Source organism: Amblyraja radiata, chromosome 1 (assembly GCF_010909765.2).
Source record: "Amblyraja radiata isolate CabotCenter1 chromosome 1, sAmbRad1.1.pri, whole genome shotgun sequence".
Lineage (NCBI taxonomy): Eukaryota > Metazoa > Chordata > Chondrichthyes > Rajiformes > Rajidae > Amblyraja > Amblyraja radiata.
The window spans coordinates 180085376-180105999 of NC_045956.1; the positions used below are offsets into that span (position 1 = coordinate 180085376).

The 20624-nt window shown below is 43.7% G+C and overlaps 1 protein-coding gene across 1 annotated transcript; it reads right to left on the minus strand.

Moving 5' to 3' along the window:
- Positions 1-6250: 6250 nt before the first annotated feature.
- On the minus strand, positions 6251-13439 carry LOC116986482 (tigger transposable element-derived protein 1-like). The gene is made up of 2 exons (XM_033042098.1): positions 13397-13439; positions 6251-7982 (listed from the first exon to the last, which is right to left on the minus strand). The coding sequence occupies exon 2, from the start codon at positions 7868-7870 to the stop codon at positions 6251-6253; it is 1620 nt and encodes a 539-aa protein (XP_032897989.1). The 5' UTR covers positions 7871-7982; positions 13397-13439.
- Positions 13440-20624: the final 7185 nt, after the last annotated feature.

A 20624-nucleotide genomic window follows, 5' to 3' on the forward strand; every position in this document is an offset into this window, starting at 1 on the left:
CGACTAACATCTCCCGAGGACGCTCAGGGTTTCATCTCATCTTACTGTCGACGCAGACCGGGACCCACAGACGACTGACTTCGCTCGGTACGTCTATATCCGAGTGGCACAGGGGTCCGGTTAATCTACAGTTACACTATGGACTAACTTTAGCTTGACTGCTCTTAGCAACTAGCCATTGCTAGCGCTCGGCCTTGCTGATTATACTAGACCCCTGTCTTGAAATGTATGAGGCTGGTAAGAATTCACCACGATTCGTGACTATCTTATACCAACTTTTCCTTATAATGTTTATGTAATCATACTTGAAAGGTTCTTCACCTGCACATGCTATAAAATTGGGCTTAAGGGACCCATTTTGTGGTTCGTGATCTGGTCTCTGCCTTCTTGTTTTTAGCAGCTGGCTGCTAACGCTGCCAGCATTCGGCTAGTTTGTTTACACTAGTCTTCCTAGCGGACTGTCTGGGGCTGATAAGAGCTCATTACAGCCAAGGCTGTGTTATACCAATCTGCTCCTACAGCGTTTTTGTTTAATAATACTTAATTGATGTTCTTTTGCCCTGCGCTTTAATCCAAGAGCCCAGTTTGCAACTTGCTAACTTTTCTAACGCTAACTCTTTCTTTATACCTTGTCGATTTTATGATATACTATGTAATACCAAAGGAAGCCATTCTTGCTCCACTTATACATTGGCTTGCTTATTCAGTATCACCATTTTGTTAATTTGCTTTGTCTTATTATTACTATCATCATTATTATCATTACCATTAGTGTTAACAATGACATTGGCAGTGCAACTATTATGGCAATTATTTCAAATTTGTATTTATTTATTTATGTTTATTTTACTTTATTTCTACTTTCTATTTTTCAAATTATTATTATCATTGTTATTATTATTATTACTACACTCATTTCATTTTATGTTACTTTACTGACATTGAGCGACTTTGTTGCTTTGGGAGGTGGAAATATTGGGAGTTAAGATCGGATATCTCCATGCGGATGCGAGGACAACGCACCTTGGTGCAATGGGCACTCAAGGTTCAGTTGGGACATGGGGGATCTCAGGTCCGGGGACTCAGGTTTGAAAGATGGTTAAGTGATATGTATCCCATTTGTTTGTTGTGTGTATACGTGTGTATGTATCTCTTTCTTTTTTTTCTTTCTTTTTTTTATCACTCCTTCTCCCCCCCCCCCCCCACCCCCACATCCCCACTCTCGGCAGCTGGCTTCAATGCGCTCTTCCGTTTCGACTTGCATACTACAGCGCTCTGCCCACTCGCTTGTATATAGCTAAGTATGGCCAACACAAACGACACTCTTAGATTTGTCTCGTGGAACGTGAGGGGGGTGGGAAGTCTCACCAAGACCGACAGGATCTTGGCCCACTTGCAACCGCTCAAAGGCGACATATTTTTTATTCAAGAGACCCACCTTCGCAACAGAGAGGTAACACGGCTTAAGATTAGCCACTTATTTCACTCGAAATTTAATGATCGGGCTAGGGGTGCTGCTATCCTGATTCGTAAGAACGTTATGTTCGAAACACAGAAAACTGTGGAGGATCCTGCTGGCCGCTTTGTCATGGTGTCTGGCAAACTGCAAGACACACCTGTCATATTGGCCAGTATTTACGGTCCCAACTGGGATGATAGCTCATTTGTAACCAAATTTTTTACATCTCTCCCAAATATTGAAAATCACCACGTCATTGTGGGTGGAGATTTTAATCTGGTCCTATACTGGACAGATCTTCGAACAAAGCCTCTACTTTAACTAAATCAGGTAAGACTCTGCATGCTTTCGCCAAACAACTTGGGCTCACAGACCCATGGAGATTTACATTCCCCACGGCTAAATTATTTTCATTTTTTTCCCACGTGCACCGTACCTATACCCGTATAGACTTCTTTCTCTTAGATAACAGACTGCTCTCCAAAATCAAATCCAGCAAGTATCATAGTATCGTAATATCAGATCACGCTGCAACCTCCCTCGATCTCCACTTTCGTAAACGAACTAACCGCTTTAAACAGTGGAGGTTCAACTCCTCATTATTAGCAGAGGCTCACTACATGCAATTCTTGCACTCCCAAATCACCTTATATTTTGAGCTGAATGACTCGCCGGACATAGAAAGAGGAATACTCTGGGAAGCTTCAAAAGCCTATATTAGGGGCCAACTTATCTCTTTTGTCTCCAACCTGAAAAGAACCGAGACGTCCCAAACGGCAGACCTGTTACAAAAAATAAAGGACATTGATGACAAATATGCATCTGACCCAGACCCTAACCTTTATAGAGAACGCCTTAGGTTACAAACAGACTTTGACCTCACGTCTACTAATAAAGCCAAGCTACGACTGCTTAAATCTAGGCAACATTTTTTTGAATCTGGCGATAAAGCTGGGAAGCTTTTGGCCCATCAGGCCAGAACTGAGGCGACTTCATGGCTAGTTCCAGCCATTAGATCCAGCTTAGGGGAGATTCATACCGATCCTCTTAGAATTAATGAAGCATTTGCTAAATTCTACGCTGAACTACACGTTTCCGATTGTCCTCCCACTGCAGGTGACATGCTCAGTAGTATGACGTTTCCCCGAATTGACGATGAAGCCACGAGAGACTTGGGTGGTCCCATAACTGTTGCTGAGGTCCAAGCAGCCATCACATCGCTGCAAAGCGGAAAGTCACCCGGCCCTGACGGCTTCACTGTAGAATATTACAAAGCTTTCTCTGCTCTCCTCGCACCAGTCCTGAGAGATATGTACAATGAGGCGTTTTTACATCGTCGCCTACTGCCCACCTTGTCGTGGGCTACTATCTCCCTAATTCTTAAAAAGGAGAAAGATCCCCTGCTTTGTAGTAGCTATAGACCAATTTCACTCCTGAATGTGGACCTCAAAATCCTCTCTAATGCCCTTGCGCTCCGTCTTCAACGAGTGATGCCCTCTATTATCTCATTAGACCAAACAGGGTTCATACCAGGCCGACAGTCTTCCCACAATACTAGGCGTCTCCTTAACATCATCCATTCACCGAGTAGTGAGACCCCGGAGATAGTGGTCTCCCTCGACGCCGAAAATGCTTTCAACAGGGTCGAGTGGAGGTACCTATATGAGGCGATGGACAGGTTTGGCCTTGGTAACAGTTTTATTCTTTGGGTCAGTCTATTATACTCATCCCCGGTGGCCTCAGTACAAACAAACGGCACACTGTCGCCCCACTTCCCCCTTCGGAGAGGTACCAGGCAGGGTTGCCCGTTATCACCACTCCTGTTTGCTGTCGCGATAGAACCCTTGGCGGTCTGGTTACGCTCAGAGAAGGGCTTTAAAGGTATTACTCGGTTCGACACAACTCATAAAGTCTCATTGTATGCGGATGACCTGCTCCTGTACATCTCGAACCCAGTCAGCTTTCTCCCTGTGATTACGAATATTTTAGAACGGTTTGGCGCGTATTCTGGTTATAAACTTAACTACCAAAAGAGTGAGCTATTACCGATTAACTCATTGGCTAAGCAGCTCCCTCGCTCTTTAACCTTTCAAATGGGCAGAGGATGGGTTTCGCTACCTCGCTACGGCATCTTTATCACAACATCCTTATCTGATATGTTCCGCACAAACTTTCTGCCTCTGGTTGAGAAAGCTGAAAGAGATTTTGACCGCTGGTCAGTTTTACCGCTATCCCTCGTGGGCCGGATAAATCTGGTCAAGATGGTCGTCCTACCCAAATTCCTGTATCTTTTCCAGCACGTCCCTATACTTATCACTAAATCTTTTTTTGATCAATTAGAAAGGACAATATCTAAATTTTTATGGGGTAGCAAACCGGCTAGAATCCGAAAGGCGATACTGCAGTCTCCTAAGAGTGACGGCGGTTTGGCACTTCCTGACTTTAGGCGATACTATTGGGCAGCTAACTTGCAAAAACTCCTGTATTGGATGAATGATGATTGCGACCACCTACCGACTTGGGTACACATGGAAAAGGCGAGTTCACGTCTCCCGTTGCGGTCTGTTCTATGCTCCCAACTCCCCCTTCCTATAACATCTGTGCGTGCAGGCCCAATTGCGTCCCTCACGCTCAAGATGTGGAGTCACCTCAGGAAAAACTTTGGTTTACAAGGCCCTTCCATCTTGACCCCACTGCTTAAAAACCACATCTTTAAACCTTCAAGTACAGACCACGCATTCAAAACCTGGCATAGCAACGGTATCAGTAGTATCAAAAACCTATACAAGGATGGCATCTTTTCGTCTTTTGCGGAGCTCTCGTCCAACTATAGCCTCCCAAACTCCCACCTTTTTCGTTTTTTTCCAGATTAGGGATTTTGTGAAGAAGACATTCCCCCATTTCCCAAATCGCCCCCCTGAAACCCTGACCGATACCATCTTAGCTCTAGATCCCAACCGGAAGAAATGCATCTCTGTTTTGTATAACTTGTTAGGGTCGGTTATATTGAAACCTCATACCTCATTAAAAGCTGCGTGGGAGGGTGAGCTGAATACGAAACTAACAGACCAGCAATGGCACTCTGCCTTGGATTTGATCCATTCTTCCTCCATATGTGCCCGTCATGGCCTAATCCAATGCAAAGTCCTTCACAAAGTCCACTACACAAATGCAACATTATCTAGAATTTACCCCGCTGTTAGGGACACCTGCAACAGATGTAATCAATCTCCTGCCAACCATAGCCATATGTTTTGGTCTTGCCCTAAGCTAGCAGCCTTTTGGAGGAGTGCTTTCGACTTGATAAGCAGAGCCTACGGCCAGACTATTCCTCCAAACCCACTGTCAGCCATTTTCGGTACCCCTCCCAACACCAACCTCTCTGTTGCGGTGAAACGGGTTCTAGCTTTTACCACCTTGTTAGCCCGGAGACTGACCTTGCTTAACTGGAGGCTCACCTGTCCCCCGACACACGCCCGCTGGATTAAGGAGGTGCTTTACAATTTAAAGCTTGAAAAACTTAGGTTCTCTCTCAAAGGCTCTACCAAGACATTCCAAGATACATGGAACCCTTTCTTGGAACTTATTAACTCTCTCAACTTGTCCCCGGACTCGGAAGAGGACTGAGTGCTCTCCACCATTGTTCTGCTCTACTGCAGCTGCTCTCCCCTTAACCCACCCCCCACACTTATTTATTTAATTACTTACTTATTTACTGTTATTAGTGACTCCTTTTTTAAATTTAGTACTTTTTGTTTCGTTTATCTTACCATATTTGTGTGGATATGTACGTATGTGAGTGTTGTTTGGCCCCGTTTGGTTCCGACCTGATTCGGGTGGGTTGAAGGTGGGTAAGGGTAAGGGCTTTGAGGGTCGCTTACATACTGTTGCACAATTATGCCTTGACTGTCACTGTCTGTTATCATTGTATGTATGCAAATTGCTGTGAAATTCAAATAAAAAGATTTAAATCAAACCATTAATATACAATGTGAAGAGTAGGGGCCTCAGCACCGACCTCCTGCGGTAGGTATTGCATCTTCTCTGCAGTTTCTCATGAAAGACTCTTGATGTATTGCTTAGGTTTAAGTTTATTATTGTTATGTGTTTCATGGGGTACAGTGAAAAAGCTTTCTATTGCATGCAATCCAATTAAATCAGAAAATACTATTCATGTATACAATCAAGCCAAACGTAAGTACAATAGGTATAAAAAAGGGGAAGAGACAGGGTACATAATTGCATTGTACAGGTCAGCATTGTAGCGAAATATATTGTCTGAAGCATCCAGCATTGATGCATCATAGCTGGAAATGGAGTGGTTTTAATACAGGCTTTACCTCGTTCACACATACACCTGGATTTGGCCATAACAGAGTAATACATAACTTCAAATCTATTTCATTCGTTAAATATAAAAATGGATACAGTTCATGGAAGGACCATTCAGAAGCCTGATATTGAGAGAGAGAAGCTGCACCTGAGTCTGGTGTGTGCTGTAAAGTTTCTTTATCTTCAGCTGGATGGCAGCAGGGAGAAGGAGGAATAGTCATGGTTAGAAGTACAGGTGGTCCTCAACTTACAATGGTGTTACATTCCGATAAACCCATCGTAAATTGAAAATATTGTAAGTCGAATATGCATTGAATACACCTAACCTACCAAACATTCTCTCTCTTCTGATAAGGCTGAAGAATAGTGGGAGAAGTTACTGGGGCATCGACATTTGTTGATTGTTTAGCGGGCATAGTGTTCTTCGGGAAGATATCAAATTTTGACTATAGAGTTTATTTATTCTTTATTCATATTATTATATATTTCCCTATAGCAGGCAAGAGCATCCTGTAACTGCCTGTCAGTTTTTGTGAATCTCTCATAATTGACGTCCATTTCTTCCAACATCCGTACGCCACTGCTGATAGCAGCAAGCGCCTCCGCCAGTGTCTTTGTTGTGAACGTTTTTGGTGGCTCGGCTATAACTTCTTCTTTCACTGCCACAGCTTCTTTTCTTCTTTCTTCCTCCAGTTCGATCAGATCCTCATTGGAAAGTTCTTCAGCCTCAATGTCAACAAGCTCATGAATATCTTCTTCATCAATGTCCAATTCTAGCTGGTTCCCAAGCACCAATATCTTGTTTCTTACTATGTTATCAACAGTAGAATTTTTGTTAAAACCTTTGTTCCCATATGCCTTCATAACTTTCTTCCAAACGCCATTCATGCATTTCTGTGTGACACCTTTCCACGCTGCAACGATGTTCCGGATAGCGTCTAGAATGTTAAAACCGTTCCAAAAGTCTCGGAGTGTTCGGCCAGATTCAGTCGCTCCAACAGCCTGCGCAAACATTTGGCGTAAATAGTAGGCTTTGAACGTGGATATTACGCCTTGATCCATTGGTTGAATGAGAGCGGTTATGCTCGGTGGCAAATACACAACCTTTACATAGGGATGCATGTTGCCGATATGCCGCGGATGTCCTGGAGCATTATCCAAGATCAGAAGAATTCTGAATGGGATGTTGTTTTCCCAACAATATTCTCTTGCCTCCGGTATAAAACAGTTTAGATACCAGTCGGCAAACAATGCTAATGTCATCCAGGCTTTCCTGTTATGGCGATAATGAACGGGAAGCGTTTGCTTACTCACATTCTTCAATGCTCTAGGGTTCTCCGAGTGGTAGATTAGTAAAGGCTTTAATTTGAAACCTGCAACATTCCCACCCAAAAGCAGCGTTACACGGTCTTTGTATGTCTTGAATCCTGGCATTGTCTTGGACTCTTGATGAATGTATGTGTGCTCTGGCATACGCTTCCAGAACAAGCATGTTTCATCGACATTGAATATTTGTTCTGGCAAATATTTCTCATCCACAATTATCCTATTCAGCTCTTCCTTAAAAGCTGCGGCACCTTCAGTATTGGCACTTGCTGCCTCACCGCTGATCTTCACATTATTAAAATTATTACGCCTTTTGAAGCGTTGGAACCATCCAGGACTTGCTGTAAACACTTGTGTATACGTGGGATCATCGGAATTCTCTTTTAGTGTATTGAAAAAACTTCTTGCCATAGCCTGGATCGTCGATAAGCTGAGCGGTTTGTGCTTCTGTATCTGGTCATTCATCCACGTGACAAGTAATCTCTCCATATCACCAATCGGCCCAGCTCTTTTTTTCCTGATGACCGTGGATTTAACCGATGCTAACGATTTGGCTGCATCTCTGATTCGCTTCTTATCCTTGAAGATGGACGAGATCGTCGATGGATGAAGTCCTAACTCACGTGCGATGGCTGTTACTGGCTTGCCGCGTTCACGCTGGGCAATTATCTTGAGTTTCATTTTAAGAGGAATTCTCGTCCTCTTCTTCTTCACACCAGAAGCAGAAGACACAGATGGGCAGTTTGTAAACATGATGGGATGCAAAAACACACAACACAATACACTGTATCCAGAAAACGTTGGCAACACAGAACACTGTAGATTATCGGTTGTTTACAGTCGTGATCTCGTGGCTGAGGAGTATCTGTAAACAAGAGATTATAGATTAGATTACTTTAGTTTAGCATCAAGTTCGGCAAACACATTGGGGATTGAGGAGGCTATTTCTATGCTGTCTTGTTCTTTATACCACATAGAATATATATGGTATAGTATGTATATATTTTATATACTATATAGTCTCCCGTGGGGTGATCGCAGTTCGGGAGGTGGGGGAAGAACAATGGACAATTGGGGAGGAGGGGGGACCAAAGCCAATGCGGACCCTGTGTGGGGGGGGGGGGGGGGGGGGGGGGGGGGGGGGGGGGGGGGGGGGGGGGGGGTGTGTGTGTGTGTGTGTGTGTGTGTGTGTGTGTGTGTGTGTGTGTGTGTGTGTGTGTGTGTGTGTGTGTGTGTGTGTGTGTGTGTGTGTGTGTGTGTGTGTGTGTGTGTGTGTGTGTGTGTGTGTGTGTTAGAATACAAGGAGACGCCGGTGTACGGTGTACCTTTGTTAGGGCCGAAGGTGGCTGCGATTTGTATTACATTCTGGAGTAACTCAGTGGGCCAGACAACATCTCTCCAGGGAAGGAATGGGTGTTGTTTCAGGTCGAGAGCCCTCTTCAGATTTGTATACATTGGGTATGCAAGCATTTCACTGTGCCTAGTCACTTGACAATAAAATATTCCATTCCATATTCTATGTTCTTTTCTTTGAGAGAATCTGTCTCTCTCGGCTTTCAGTTGTTGCTACTCATGGTTTAGTTTGAATGTCATCTCCCTCTCTCTCTCTCTCTCTCCTCTCTCTCATTTCTCTTTCGTCTTTCTCGTGTCTCTCTTTCTTATCTCTCTCTCTCCTCGCTCTCCTCTCTCTTCGCTCTCTCATGCCTCTTTCTCTTCTCTATTTCTCTCCTCTCTCGCTCGTCTGTCTGCTCTCTTTTGTCTCTCTCTCTTCCCTCTTAGCCACCTCTCCTTCTCTATTTCACTCTCCATCTCTCTTTTTTCTCTCCTCTCTCAGCCTCTTTTTCTCCACACTCTCCACTCTTGCTCTCTCCACCTCACTCTCCACATCTCTGGGTACAGTTGCATTAGATGCCACACTATTCCCCCATTATTAACAGCAGCATTGTTTCTGCTTGTTGTCATCTTTCTTCCAATGAAATCACGTTGAAGATTTTCTGGCCAATTGATCGTCGAATTTCTTTCCATTCACAATGTCTTCTAAAAATGTAGGCACTGACTAGGCTTCATTTGTAATTTCTATCCACAGTTTAGCTGGAAGATTACAAAGGCAGCATCTTCATTATTTCATCCAAAATTCAGCACACATACTGGCATGACAGGTATAGTCCTCAAACAGAAACATATGATGAGTCTAAAGTGGGTGATATCGTAGATAGTGAAGATGATTATCAAAAATGATGTCAGGACCTTGATCAGTTGGGCAGGTGGGCTGAGGAATGGTTCAATGAGTTTTATACAGGGGGTGTGAGGTGATGCATTATGGGAGCACTAACATGGGGAGGACATTCACAGTGAATGTTCGGGCTCTAGGGAGTGTTGTAGAGCAGAGGGATCTAGGAGTGCAGGTAGCTGGTGGCACTGGTAAACAAGGTCGTGAAGAAGATTTTTGGTACATTAGCCTTTGTCTGTCAAGGTTTTGACCATACAAGATGGGATATTATGCTACAGTTGTAGAAAACGTTTGTGAGGCCACATTCGGAGGATTGTGTACTGGTTTTGTCTCCCTGCTTTAGGGATGGCCTCATTAAGATAGAAAGAATGCGGAGAATATTTACAAGGATGTTGCCATTGCTTTATTCGTGAAATCATGGAAGACTGAGAGAGGATCTTATAAAGGGGTAGTAGACTAAGTGGGACCCGTTGGGTCCCAGCATCAAACGGGAGGGCTGGTCACCCAACGCAATATTCCACCTCTCCACAAATTCCAATATTGCTGGCCAGTGGGGGGGGGGGGGGGCTTTCTGTAGCGTTAGGATGGGTGTTGTGGGCCGAAGGGACTGGTTTTCAGAGGGCTAGTATGGACATTGTGGGCTGAATGGATTATTGGGCTGGCAGCTCAGTCACTGAGGCCTGGCAGTACAGTTACTCAGACCTGGCAGGCTGGCAGCTGAGAAACTGCCAGAAATTCTGCCCAAAACAAGTGACTGTGAGAGAGAAGGGGGAGAGGGTGGACTGAATACACACACACACACACAGCACCAATACTAAAATGCCAAGTAACTTCATAGCATGGTAAGCATGAGAGACCCCTTCCACCCCTGCAACGGACTGTTCCAGCTGCTACGGTCAGGCAAACGCCTCCGTTGCCATGCGGTGAGAACAGAGGTTGAGAAGGAGTTTCTTCCCAGAGGCCATTCGGACTGTAAACACCTATCTCACCAGGGACTAACTCTACTGAACGTTTTTCCTTCCATTATTTATTATGTAAAGGTATATGTGTGTTATGATTGTGTTTATAGTTTGTTTGGTTGTTTGTCTTTTTGCACAAAAGTCCGCGAGCATTGCCACTTTCATTTCACTGCACATCTCGTATGTGTATGTGACAAATAAACTTGACTTGACTTGACTTGACTTGACTATAAATGTGAGGTTATCAACTTTGGTGGCAAGAACAGGAAGGCAGATTATTTTATGAATGGTGTTAGACAAGGAAAAGGGGAGGTGCAACTGGGTGTACTTGTACATCAGTCACTGAAAGTAAGCATGCAGGTACAGCAGCAGCGATAAAAGATAATGGTATGTTGATCTTTATTGCGAGAGGATTTGAGTTCAGAAGCAAGGAGATCCAATTGCAATTGTACAGGGCCCTGGTGAGACCACACCTGGAGTATTGTGTGCAAATTTGATCTCCCAATTTGAGGAAGGACATTCTTGCTATTGAGGGAGTGCAGTGTAGGTTTACCAGATTAATTTCCAGGATGGCAGGACTGACATATGATGATAGAATGGGTCGATTGGGCTTGTATTCACTGGAATACGGACAGGTTTGTAGGTTAGTTGGCTTGTGTGTGTAGGATAGTGTTAAGGGCCAGTCCCACTTGGCGATTTATTTTGGCGACTGCCGGCATCATTGACTGAAGTATCAGATCAGCGTAAAATTTGCCGCGTGATGCGGTGTGATGACGTATGACGCGCGGTGTTTTTTTCAAATGTCGCAACTTTTTTTTGTCGCCGCTGGATTTTGAAAACGTTCAAAATCTCATTGCGACACTGATATGATGCGGGCAGTCGCTGAATAAATCGCCAAGTGGGACTGGCCCTTAAATGTGTGGGATTGCTGGTTGGTGCGGACTTGATGGGCCCAAGGACCTTTAAGTGCGCTGTATCTTTAAACTCAAGTAAACTATACTAAACGTATGAACTTAGAAAATATCCTGCCTCTCTGGTTGCATTTTGACTGTATCAGTGTAGCAAAGAGTCAAAGGTAGTTGTATGGTACATGAAGATGACCATGCAACTTGACATTGAATAATCTGCATGTTAACAACTCCATTGCCCTGCACAGACCAAATAAAAGGTTTACCAAAGTGGTACCGAATGGCCTACTCCTGCACCTATTGTCTACTAGACTAAGTGGGACCCGTTGGGCCGCATCATCACACGGGTGGGCTGGTTTCCCAATGCAATGTTCCACCTCCACCAATTCCAATATTGGTGGCCAGTGAGGAGGGGGGGGGGGGGGCGTTCTGGAGCGCTAGTATGGGTGATGTGGGCTGAAGGGACTGGTTTCCAGAGGGCTAGTATTGACATTGTGCGCTGAATGGATTATTGGGCTGGCAGCTCAGTCACTCAAGCCTGTTGTGCTGGCAGCTCACTCACTCAAGGCTGGTGGGCTGGCAGGTGTCTCACGGCTATTTCTTGAAATTCCACCAAGCAGGGTTCAAGGTGACCAAATTCAAGTGCAGTTTCATACCATTTCAAGCAGGGTGCAAGGCCACTAAAGACAGCGAATCGTGACCTCTCCCTTCTCCTTCTTGCAGAGACTGAGCCACGCCCACAATTCTGGATTTTATAGTCTCTCCCCTCCCACCAGGGGCGTAGCCTTCATGGTGTGATTGACAGGAGAGAGAATCTCAACATTTTGTAAACACTTATAACTTTTTTATTTTTCCTCAATGGGAAAAATCCTCGTCACCTGATGAGTGAAGGGGGACTCTGAGTAAGATGGCCTAAAATCATATCCGTACGTGATAGCGTTTTGTCTAGACAATATAAAGTGCAAACAGGAAGTGGTCAAGATTAGACTTTTATTGATATAGAAGACAAGGCAACTTTAATTAGGCAAGGCAACTTTAATTAGGCAAGGCAACTTTAATTAGGCAAGGCAACGTTAATTAGTCAATGCAATTTTAATTAGGCAACACAGCTTCAGCATTTCCAAACCGAAGGCAACACAGCTTTAGCATTTCCAAACCATAGGCAACACAGCTTTAGCATTTCCAAACTATATTTTCAAACCACATTAAGGGCATTGACAGGTCAGTACAACCACTCATCGTTTAGTAGACATGTGTTCAGTGTTATTTACAGCTCAGACTGAGAGACGTGATCCTCTCACTCCCCCATCTTGCAGAGACTGACTGAGTCACTCAACACTTCCGGGTTTTATAATCCCTCCGGAAGGGGTGTGGCCTTCAGCAGAGAGAATCTCAACATTTTTTAAACACCAATAATTCTTAGTTTTAATCAATGAGAAAAATCCTCTTGTCCTGCGCAGCGGAGGGGGACTCTGAGTAAGATGGCCAAAAATCACAGCCGTAAGTGGCAGCGTTTTTTTCTAAAATCAATATACAGAACAACAGGAAGTGGTCAAGATCAGACTTTTAGTAATATAGATTGCCTATTGATTGAACACTCAATTCACACACTACTAGAAATGCAGGATATTTTAATAAAGAAAGGGCAGCCTAGTGACACAGCTTATAGAGCTGCTGCTTCACAACACCAGGGAGCTGGGTTCAATCCTGATGATTGGTTTATAAGTTAATAATTGATAAGAAATGTGTCAATGGGCCATTCGGCCCATCAAGTCGACTCCGCCATTCAATCATGGCTGATCTATCTCTCCCTACTAACACCATTATCCTGCCTTAGCCCCATAACCCTTGACAACTGTACTGTGTGGATTTCTGTCTGTGTGGAGTTTGTATGTTCTTCCTGTGACTGTGTAAGTATCCTCCAGGTTCTCCAGAATCATTCCACATCCCAAACACGTGCGGGTTTAGAGGTTAATTAAACGATAAAATTTGCCCCTAATGTGCAGAGACTGGATACAAAAGTAGGATAACAAAGGTCTAGTCTGACCTGGTTATTAATCGACTCAGTGGGCCGAATGGCTGGCTACCATGATTTATCTCCAAACTAAACAAAACTATAAAGGTTTCAAGGTGGCAATCTTGCTTTATCACCAATTCAAAGAATATGTACAAAAATACTTACCAATACAATTATTGAAAGAGGAAATGAGACTTCACACTTTGGGTAAATTGGTGAATTCTTCTAATATGAGGGGGGAAAAAATAAAAAATGTTAAAAATTGCATTACGCACCAATTTACCATTGGCAAATATGATGCTACTTCACCTTGCAGTAATCAGGCAATACAGGATATCAGATCATACATCTCGCATGAGACTGGAATTTTCCCAGATATTTATAAAACCGCTGTCGTAAAGCCTCTGTTAAAGAAACCAAATTTAGACAGTGGGCTTCTGAGTAATTACAGACCCACATCAAATCAACCCTTTATCAGCAAGGTACTGGAGAAAGTGGTACCCAACCAAATACAACACTTTCTGAATCAAAATAACATTTTAGAGAAATTTCAATCTGGTTTCAGAGCAAATGACAGCACTGAGACTGCCCTGATAAAAAATAGTCAGTGACATTAAATTTATCACTGACGTAGACAAAGTCTCAATGCTGATCCTCCTAGACCTCACAGCAGCTTTTGACACCATAGATCACAGTATTCTTATGGATCACCTAGTAAACTGGGTCAGCCAGTCAGATCAGGTATTAAATTGGTTCCAATCATATAAGTATGGCAGATGGAGTTTAATGCTGATAAATGTGAGGTGCTACACCTTGGCAGGACAAATCAAAATAGGACGTACATGGTAAATGGTAGGGAATTGAAGAATACAGTTGAACAGAGGGATCTGGGAATAACCGTGCATTAGTTCCTTGAAGGTGGAATCTCATATAGATAGGGTGGTAAAGAAAGCTTTTGGTATGCTAGCCTTTATAAATCAGAGCATTGAGTATAGAAGCTGGGATGTAATGTTAAAATTGTACAAGGCATTGGTGAGACCAAATCTGGAGTATGGTGTACAATTTTGGTCGCCCAATTATAGGAAGGATGTCAACAAAATAGAGAGAGTACAGAGGAGATTTACTAGAATGTTGCCTGGGTTTCAACAACTAAGTTACAGAGAAAGGTTGAATAAGTTAGGTCTTTATTCTCTGGAGCGCAGAAGGTTAAGGGGGGACTTGATAGAGGTCTTTAAAATGATGAGAGGGATAGACAGAGTTGATGTGGACAAGCTTTTCCCTTTGAGAATAGGGAAGATTCAAACAAGAGGACATGACTTCAGAATTAAGGGACAGAAGTTTAGGGGTAACATGAGGGGGAACTTCTTTACTCAGAGAGTGGTAGCGGTGTGGAATGAGCTTCCAGTGGAAGTGGTGGATGCAGGTTCGTTGGTATCATTTAAAAATAAATTGGATAGGCATATGGATGAGAAGGGAAAGGAGGGTTATGGTATGAGTGCAGGCAGGTGGGACTAAGGGAAAAATGTTGTTCGGCACGGACTTGTAGGGCCGAGATGGCCTGTTTCCGTGCTGTAATTGTTATATGCTTGTTATATGTTATAAGTGAAAGTACTTTGTTAGCCTTGGGGACTATGTGTCACAGCTACATGATATAACTAGCCTTGGTAGCTGCCTTGGCACGTTAATCTTTTCCTTGTATATGTTGCCACCAGGTGGAGCTATCAATTGGCATAATGTAAATTTTCTAAGTTATGCCAATGACAATCATTATACCTCTCTGTTGAACCCACTGATGCAAATGCCTTAAGTTCTTTGACCTCCTGCCTGTTTTTCATTTTTAAAATTGATGAATGTTAACTTTAACAGAAATGTTATTACTTGAATCAAAACCCAAGTGAGAGATGTTACTCGGTAAACTGTGAAATTTGACTGCCTGTGTCAAAAACAAAGTCACAAGCCTGGGGATAAAAATTGACAATGACAATTTAAAATCTCACATAAATAAGGTAACAAAGTGTGCTTTCTATCACCTCAAAAATATTGCTAAAGTACGGCCTTTCTTAATTCAACATGACAGTAAAAAACTCATACATGCTTTCATATCAAGGAACTACTGTAATGCCTTCAAAATCCACCAATAAGTTACAGCTCATTCAAAATGACCAAGAACCAAGAAAATGCCACAGCCCGGCTTTTAACAAATACCCAAAAAATGGAACATATCACCCCAGTATTATAATCCCTGTGAGATCCAGGATAGTCTATAAAGTCCTCCTTATCTATAAAGCCCTAAACGGCTTAGGAGCAGCATATTTTACAGACTCCCTCCTTCCCTAAGTGCCTACTCGAGCGCTCAGGTCTTTTGATGCCAGCCTGTTAGCCTCAGCTATAAGAAAATTGGGGAAGCAGCCATTTTCAATGATCCCCCGTCAAGCTGTGAATTCCCGGCCCAGGGCTATGAGAGACGCCCACTCAGTTGACATTGTTAAACGGCAGCTAAAAACTAATCTTTTTAATCAAACTTATTACTGATTTTACTCTGTACTTACTTCATTGTTTTTTGTCCTTTTACATTCCCAATTTTATATTTTAAATATTTATATAAATCTGTGCTTTTTACGCTATTAACTGCCTCTGTCCATCCTATTTTAAATTGTATTTTTTTGTTTAGACATGTGTTTATTGTGGAAAGCACTTTAGGTTGCATTCAATTGTATGAAAAGTGCTACACAAATAAAGTTGTTGTTATTATTATTATTATTATTATTATTATTATTATTATTATTATTATTATTATTATTATTATTATCTGTACTAGATCCCTCTGCTCTGCAACTCTCTCCAGATCCCTGCAATTCAACTGGCAACAATAAAATTAAAGAAAAATTTAAACCGACCTTTAACTCACCAAAGTCTTCACTCAGTCAACGATGCACCTTCTTTTGAGCTTGAGTTTAGTTTACTGTTGCGTGTACCGTGAAAAGCTTGGTACAGTGAAAAGCTTTCCAGTCAGCAGAAAGACAATACATGATTACAATCAAGCCATCCAATGTCAATAGAGCTTGCTGTTGCCTGATAAAAGTAGCCAATTGGAGGCTATGGGATCTGAAAAATATCAGATTGACTGGTTGAACTATCCCATTGCAACATGTTGTCCTTGACTCATCTCCCGAGAGGAAGCAGGAATCGTCCCTGTCCAAACATGCTGATGAACTGCACCTTAATGCTATTTTCAACAGCATCAACTTCGTAATCAATGAGGACATTACTGAAGGGATAGAGCTGAAAGGCAAAGTTGTCAGTAGAGAAGGTTTAAAGCTTTTGTATGGTGGTGGTACGTTTAAATTACAGGCCATACAACCTCGTGAATATAGTGAACTACTCAGACAGTGGACAAGAGGTAATTTCAATTCAGATAGCTTCATTAAACATCAATCTGGATTACAAAGGTACTGTCAATTACTGTCCATGGAAACATTACATGGCACTACGACAATTTATTCGCAGAGAATACACGTCTTGGTGCACGTGACAATAAATTAAACAAAACTAAACTAAAAATAACATATTATATGTTGGTGACTCAAAGGCTCAGTCAAATGGTTGTTAAATTTCACAACAGTCACTGTCTCCACTACCCTCTTTGGAGACTTGGCTTATAGGGGTGTACAAAATCATGAAGGGACTATATAGAGTGAATACGCAGATCACATGGTATTGGGGGAAGGGTGTTGATAAGGATAGAAATTGGTTGGCAGACAGGAAGCAAAGAGTAGGAGTGAACGGGTCCTTTTCAGAATGGCAGGCAGTGGCGAGTGGAGGGCCGCAAGGCTCGGTGTTGGGGCCGCAACTGTTTACCATATATATTAATTATTTGGAAGAGGGAATTAGGAGCAACACTAGCAAGTTTGCGGATGACACAAAGCTGGTGGCAGTGAAAATTGTGAAGTGGATGTTAGGAGGTTGCAGGGTGACCTGGACAGGTTGAGTGAGTGGGCAGATGCGTGGCAGTTGCAGTATAATATAGATAAATGTGAGGTTATCCACTTTGATGGCAAAAACAAGGGAGAAGATTATTATCTCAATGGGGTTAGGTTAGGTAAGGGGGAGGTGCAGCGAGACCTGGGTGTCCTTGTAAACCGGTCACTGAAAGTTGACGTGCAGGTACAGCAGGCAGTGAAGAAAGCTGATGGAATGTTGGCCTTCATAACAAGAGGATTTCAGTATAGGAGTAGAGAGGTTCTTCTGCAGTTGCATAGGGCTCTGGTCAGACCACATCGGGAGTATTGTGTAAAGTTTTGGTCTCCTAATTTGAGGAAGGACATCCTTGTGATTGAGTTAGTGCAACGTAGGTTCACGAGATTGATTCCTGGGATGGCGGGACTGTCATATGAGGAAAGATTGAAAAGACTCGGCTTGTATTCACTGGAGTTTAGAAGGATGAGGGGGTATCTTATAGAAACATCTAAAATTATAAAAGGACTGGACAAGCTAGATGCAGGAAAAAATGTTCCCAATGTTGGGCGAGTCCAGAACCAGGTGCCACAGTATTAGAATAAAGGGGAGGTCATTTAAGACTGAGATGAGAGCTAGTGGAGTCAAGGGATATGGGGAGAAGGCAGGCACAGGTTATTGATTGGGGGCGATCAGCCATGATCGCAATGTGTGGCGGTGCTGGCTCGAAGGACCGAATGGCCTCCTCCTGCACCTATTTTCTATGTTTCTATGTTTCTATGCAATGTTTTACCCAGAGTAGAAGAATCAAGAACCAGAGGATATGGGTTTAAGGTAAGAGGTAAGAATTATTAGTAAACTAAGGGGCAATCTTTTCACTCAGAGAGTGGTAGGTGGATGGAATGAGCTGCCAGAGGAGATTGGTGAGGCAGGTACTAGGAGCATTCATAAGACAGTTGGAGAGGTACATGGATAAGAAAGGTTTTGTGGTTATCCAGAGATGTTGCTTGATCTACTGAGTTATTCCAGCACTCTAAATTATTTTATGTATCAACCAGCATTTGCAGTTCCTTGTTTCTACATTTTGATTAAAGTTTGGAGGGATATGGGCTAAACGTGGACCAGTTGAGTTGGGACAGCTTTCCTACAGCCTGTTTCGTTGCGTCTATGAGGTGGAAACAGGTAGAAATTGTGAAGCCAGAGGAAGGAATGTAGGTGGAAGGGGACAGTGGGAAGGGGAAGAAGAGAAATAGGTGCAAATCCAGGTGGAGAACGGGGAAGAAAGTAGGAAAACAAGGTGGGGAGGGGATTGGGTAGGAAGGAACTACAGTTGCTAGTTTAAAGCGAAGATAGACACAAAATGCTGGAGTAAATCAGCTAGGAGGAGATTGTTTGTAGGATAGTTACCTAAAATTGGAGAATTCAATGTTAATACCATTAGGTTTTAAGCGACCTAGGTAGAATTTGAGGGACTGTTCCTCCACTTTGCACGTGGTCTCACTCAGGCAATCAAGGGGAGTAAAAATGGATGGCATCTGGATGATCCAACAGACCTTGGCAGATTGAGCACAAGTGTTCCATGAAACCGTCGCTGAGTTTACGCTCAGTCTCAACAATGCACAGGAGACACCATCGGGAGCATGAAGGTCAGAATGAGGTGCATGTGAAACTCTGTCTAAACTGGGCGAACTGCTGTGGTCCTTGGATGGAGGTGAGGGAGGTGTTATAGATGGGATATCTTGTCAGCGATCGGCTGAAGGGCCTGTTTCTGTGCAGAAGTTCAGAGAACTCTCTTGAACTTCTACAGGTGTACAGTAGAGAGCATATTGACTGATTGCATCATGGCCTGCTTTGCAACTTGAATGCCCAGGAGTGAAGGAGACTGCAAAAAGTGATGAACATTGCCCAGCCCATCCCCACCATTGATGGGATTTACCGGAGTCGCTACCTCAAAAATACAGCCAGCATCATCAGAGACCCACACCACCCTGGCCACAGGAACAGCTTATTCCCTACAGCCATCAGGCTGTTAAACACTACAGCCTCCAAATAAGCTCTGAACTGCACAGACTATGTGTGTGTGTGTGTGTTTATATGTATCTTTGTATGTGTATAAACTAAAGTATAGGATATAAAAACATATATATGCATGTATACACACACACACACACACACACACACACACACACACACACACACACACACACACACACACACACACACACACACACACACACACACAGACACACACACACACACACACACACACACAGACACACACACACACACAGACACACACATGTACACAAAAATGTACATCTATTTTACTTCAGAGTCACGTGAGTGATTCCGTGAAGAACCCCGCCAGTCCGCATGCGCGTCATTACGTCTGACGCATGGCGCAGCGACCGGCTGCGGTAAGTTAAAAAGCCTCAGGTAAGTGTCAAACTTAGTCGGAGGTCGTTTTCTGCACTTGTTAATTCTTGTTTCAGGAGGCAAGCGTTGAGAGCAAGGTGAGCCATCGCGAAAGTTGCTAAAGAAGACCGCGGGAGTGCGGGGAGCGGGCGGCTGACTAGTTCATCTACTGAGTCGCTAACGGTAAGACGAATGGATACCGTGTTTGGTCGGTTATCCAGGATGGAGCACCTAATGGAGAGGATGCTCCACCAAGACACACTCCAGCAGGAGGAATTGTATCAGCGCCGGCCTCTCCAAGAGCTCGCGCCAGCGGCACATAATACAGGGCTGCTTAATGTCTCCCTCTTGGAGGAGGAGAGCATAACGGGTCAGTGTAATTTTGACGCCGAGTCTGTGGGTTTAGCAGTGGAGGCTGCCCCAAGGGATGAAGGGCACGAGCCAGAGGTACCGTTCCTGGCAGCAAGATTTGCCACCGCAACAGAATCAGGAGAGCCGCTGGGTGAAGAGTTGGCTGTGAGTATTAATTACTTGGCTTCACACCAGCTGCAGGAGCTGACCATGGATGAAATGGCCAAAAAGTACGACATCCCGGCTAACTATATCCTGCTTAAAGTGCTGGCAGTAAACCACGCCATCTGGGGCCATATGGGCGTAGACATCAGAGCGCAGGAAATGAGGCTGCAGAGGGTGCTGAAGCTGCTTGCCTCGGGCATTACAGCGTTCGCCAAGTCGGTGGATGGAGGGCACCTGTCTGATGTACAGCAGGATGCCCTGGCTCTCATGTGCAATGCGCACTTCCAGATAAACTGCCTGAGAAAGAGTGCCATCCGCCCTACCATCAACCCAAAGTTCGCTGCTCTGTGTGACCTAGCAACATCCAGCCACCAAATCTGCTGTTTGGGGAAGACCTCGCAAAACGGGTGAAGGAGCTGGACGACGAGGCAAGAACCATCGGGCTCATTAAAGCACCAATGACCAGTTGAACCCTTCGGTGGCAGTACCCTTACAAGCTGTTTGCTGA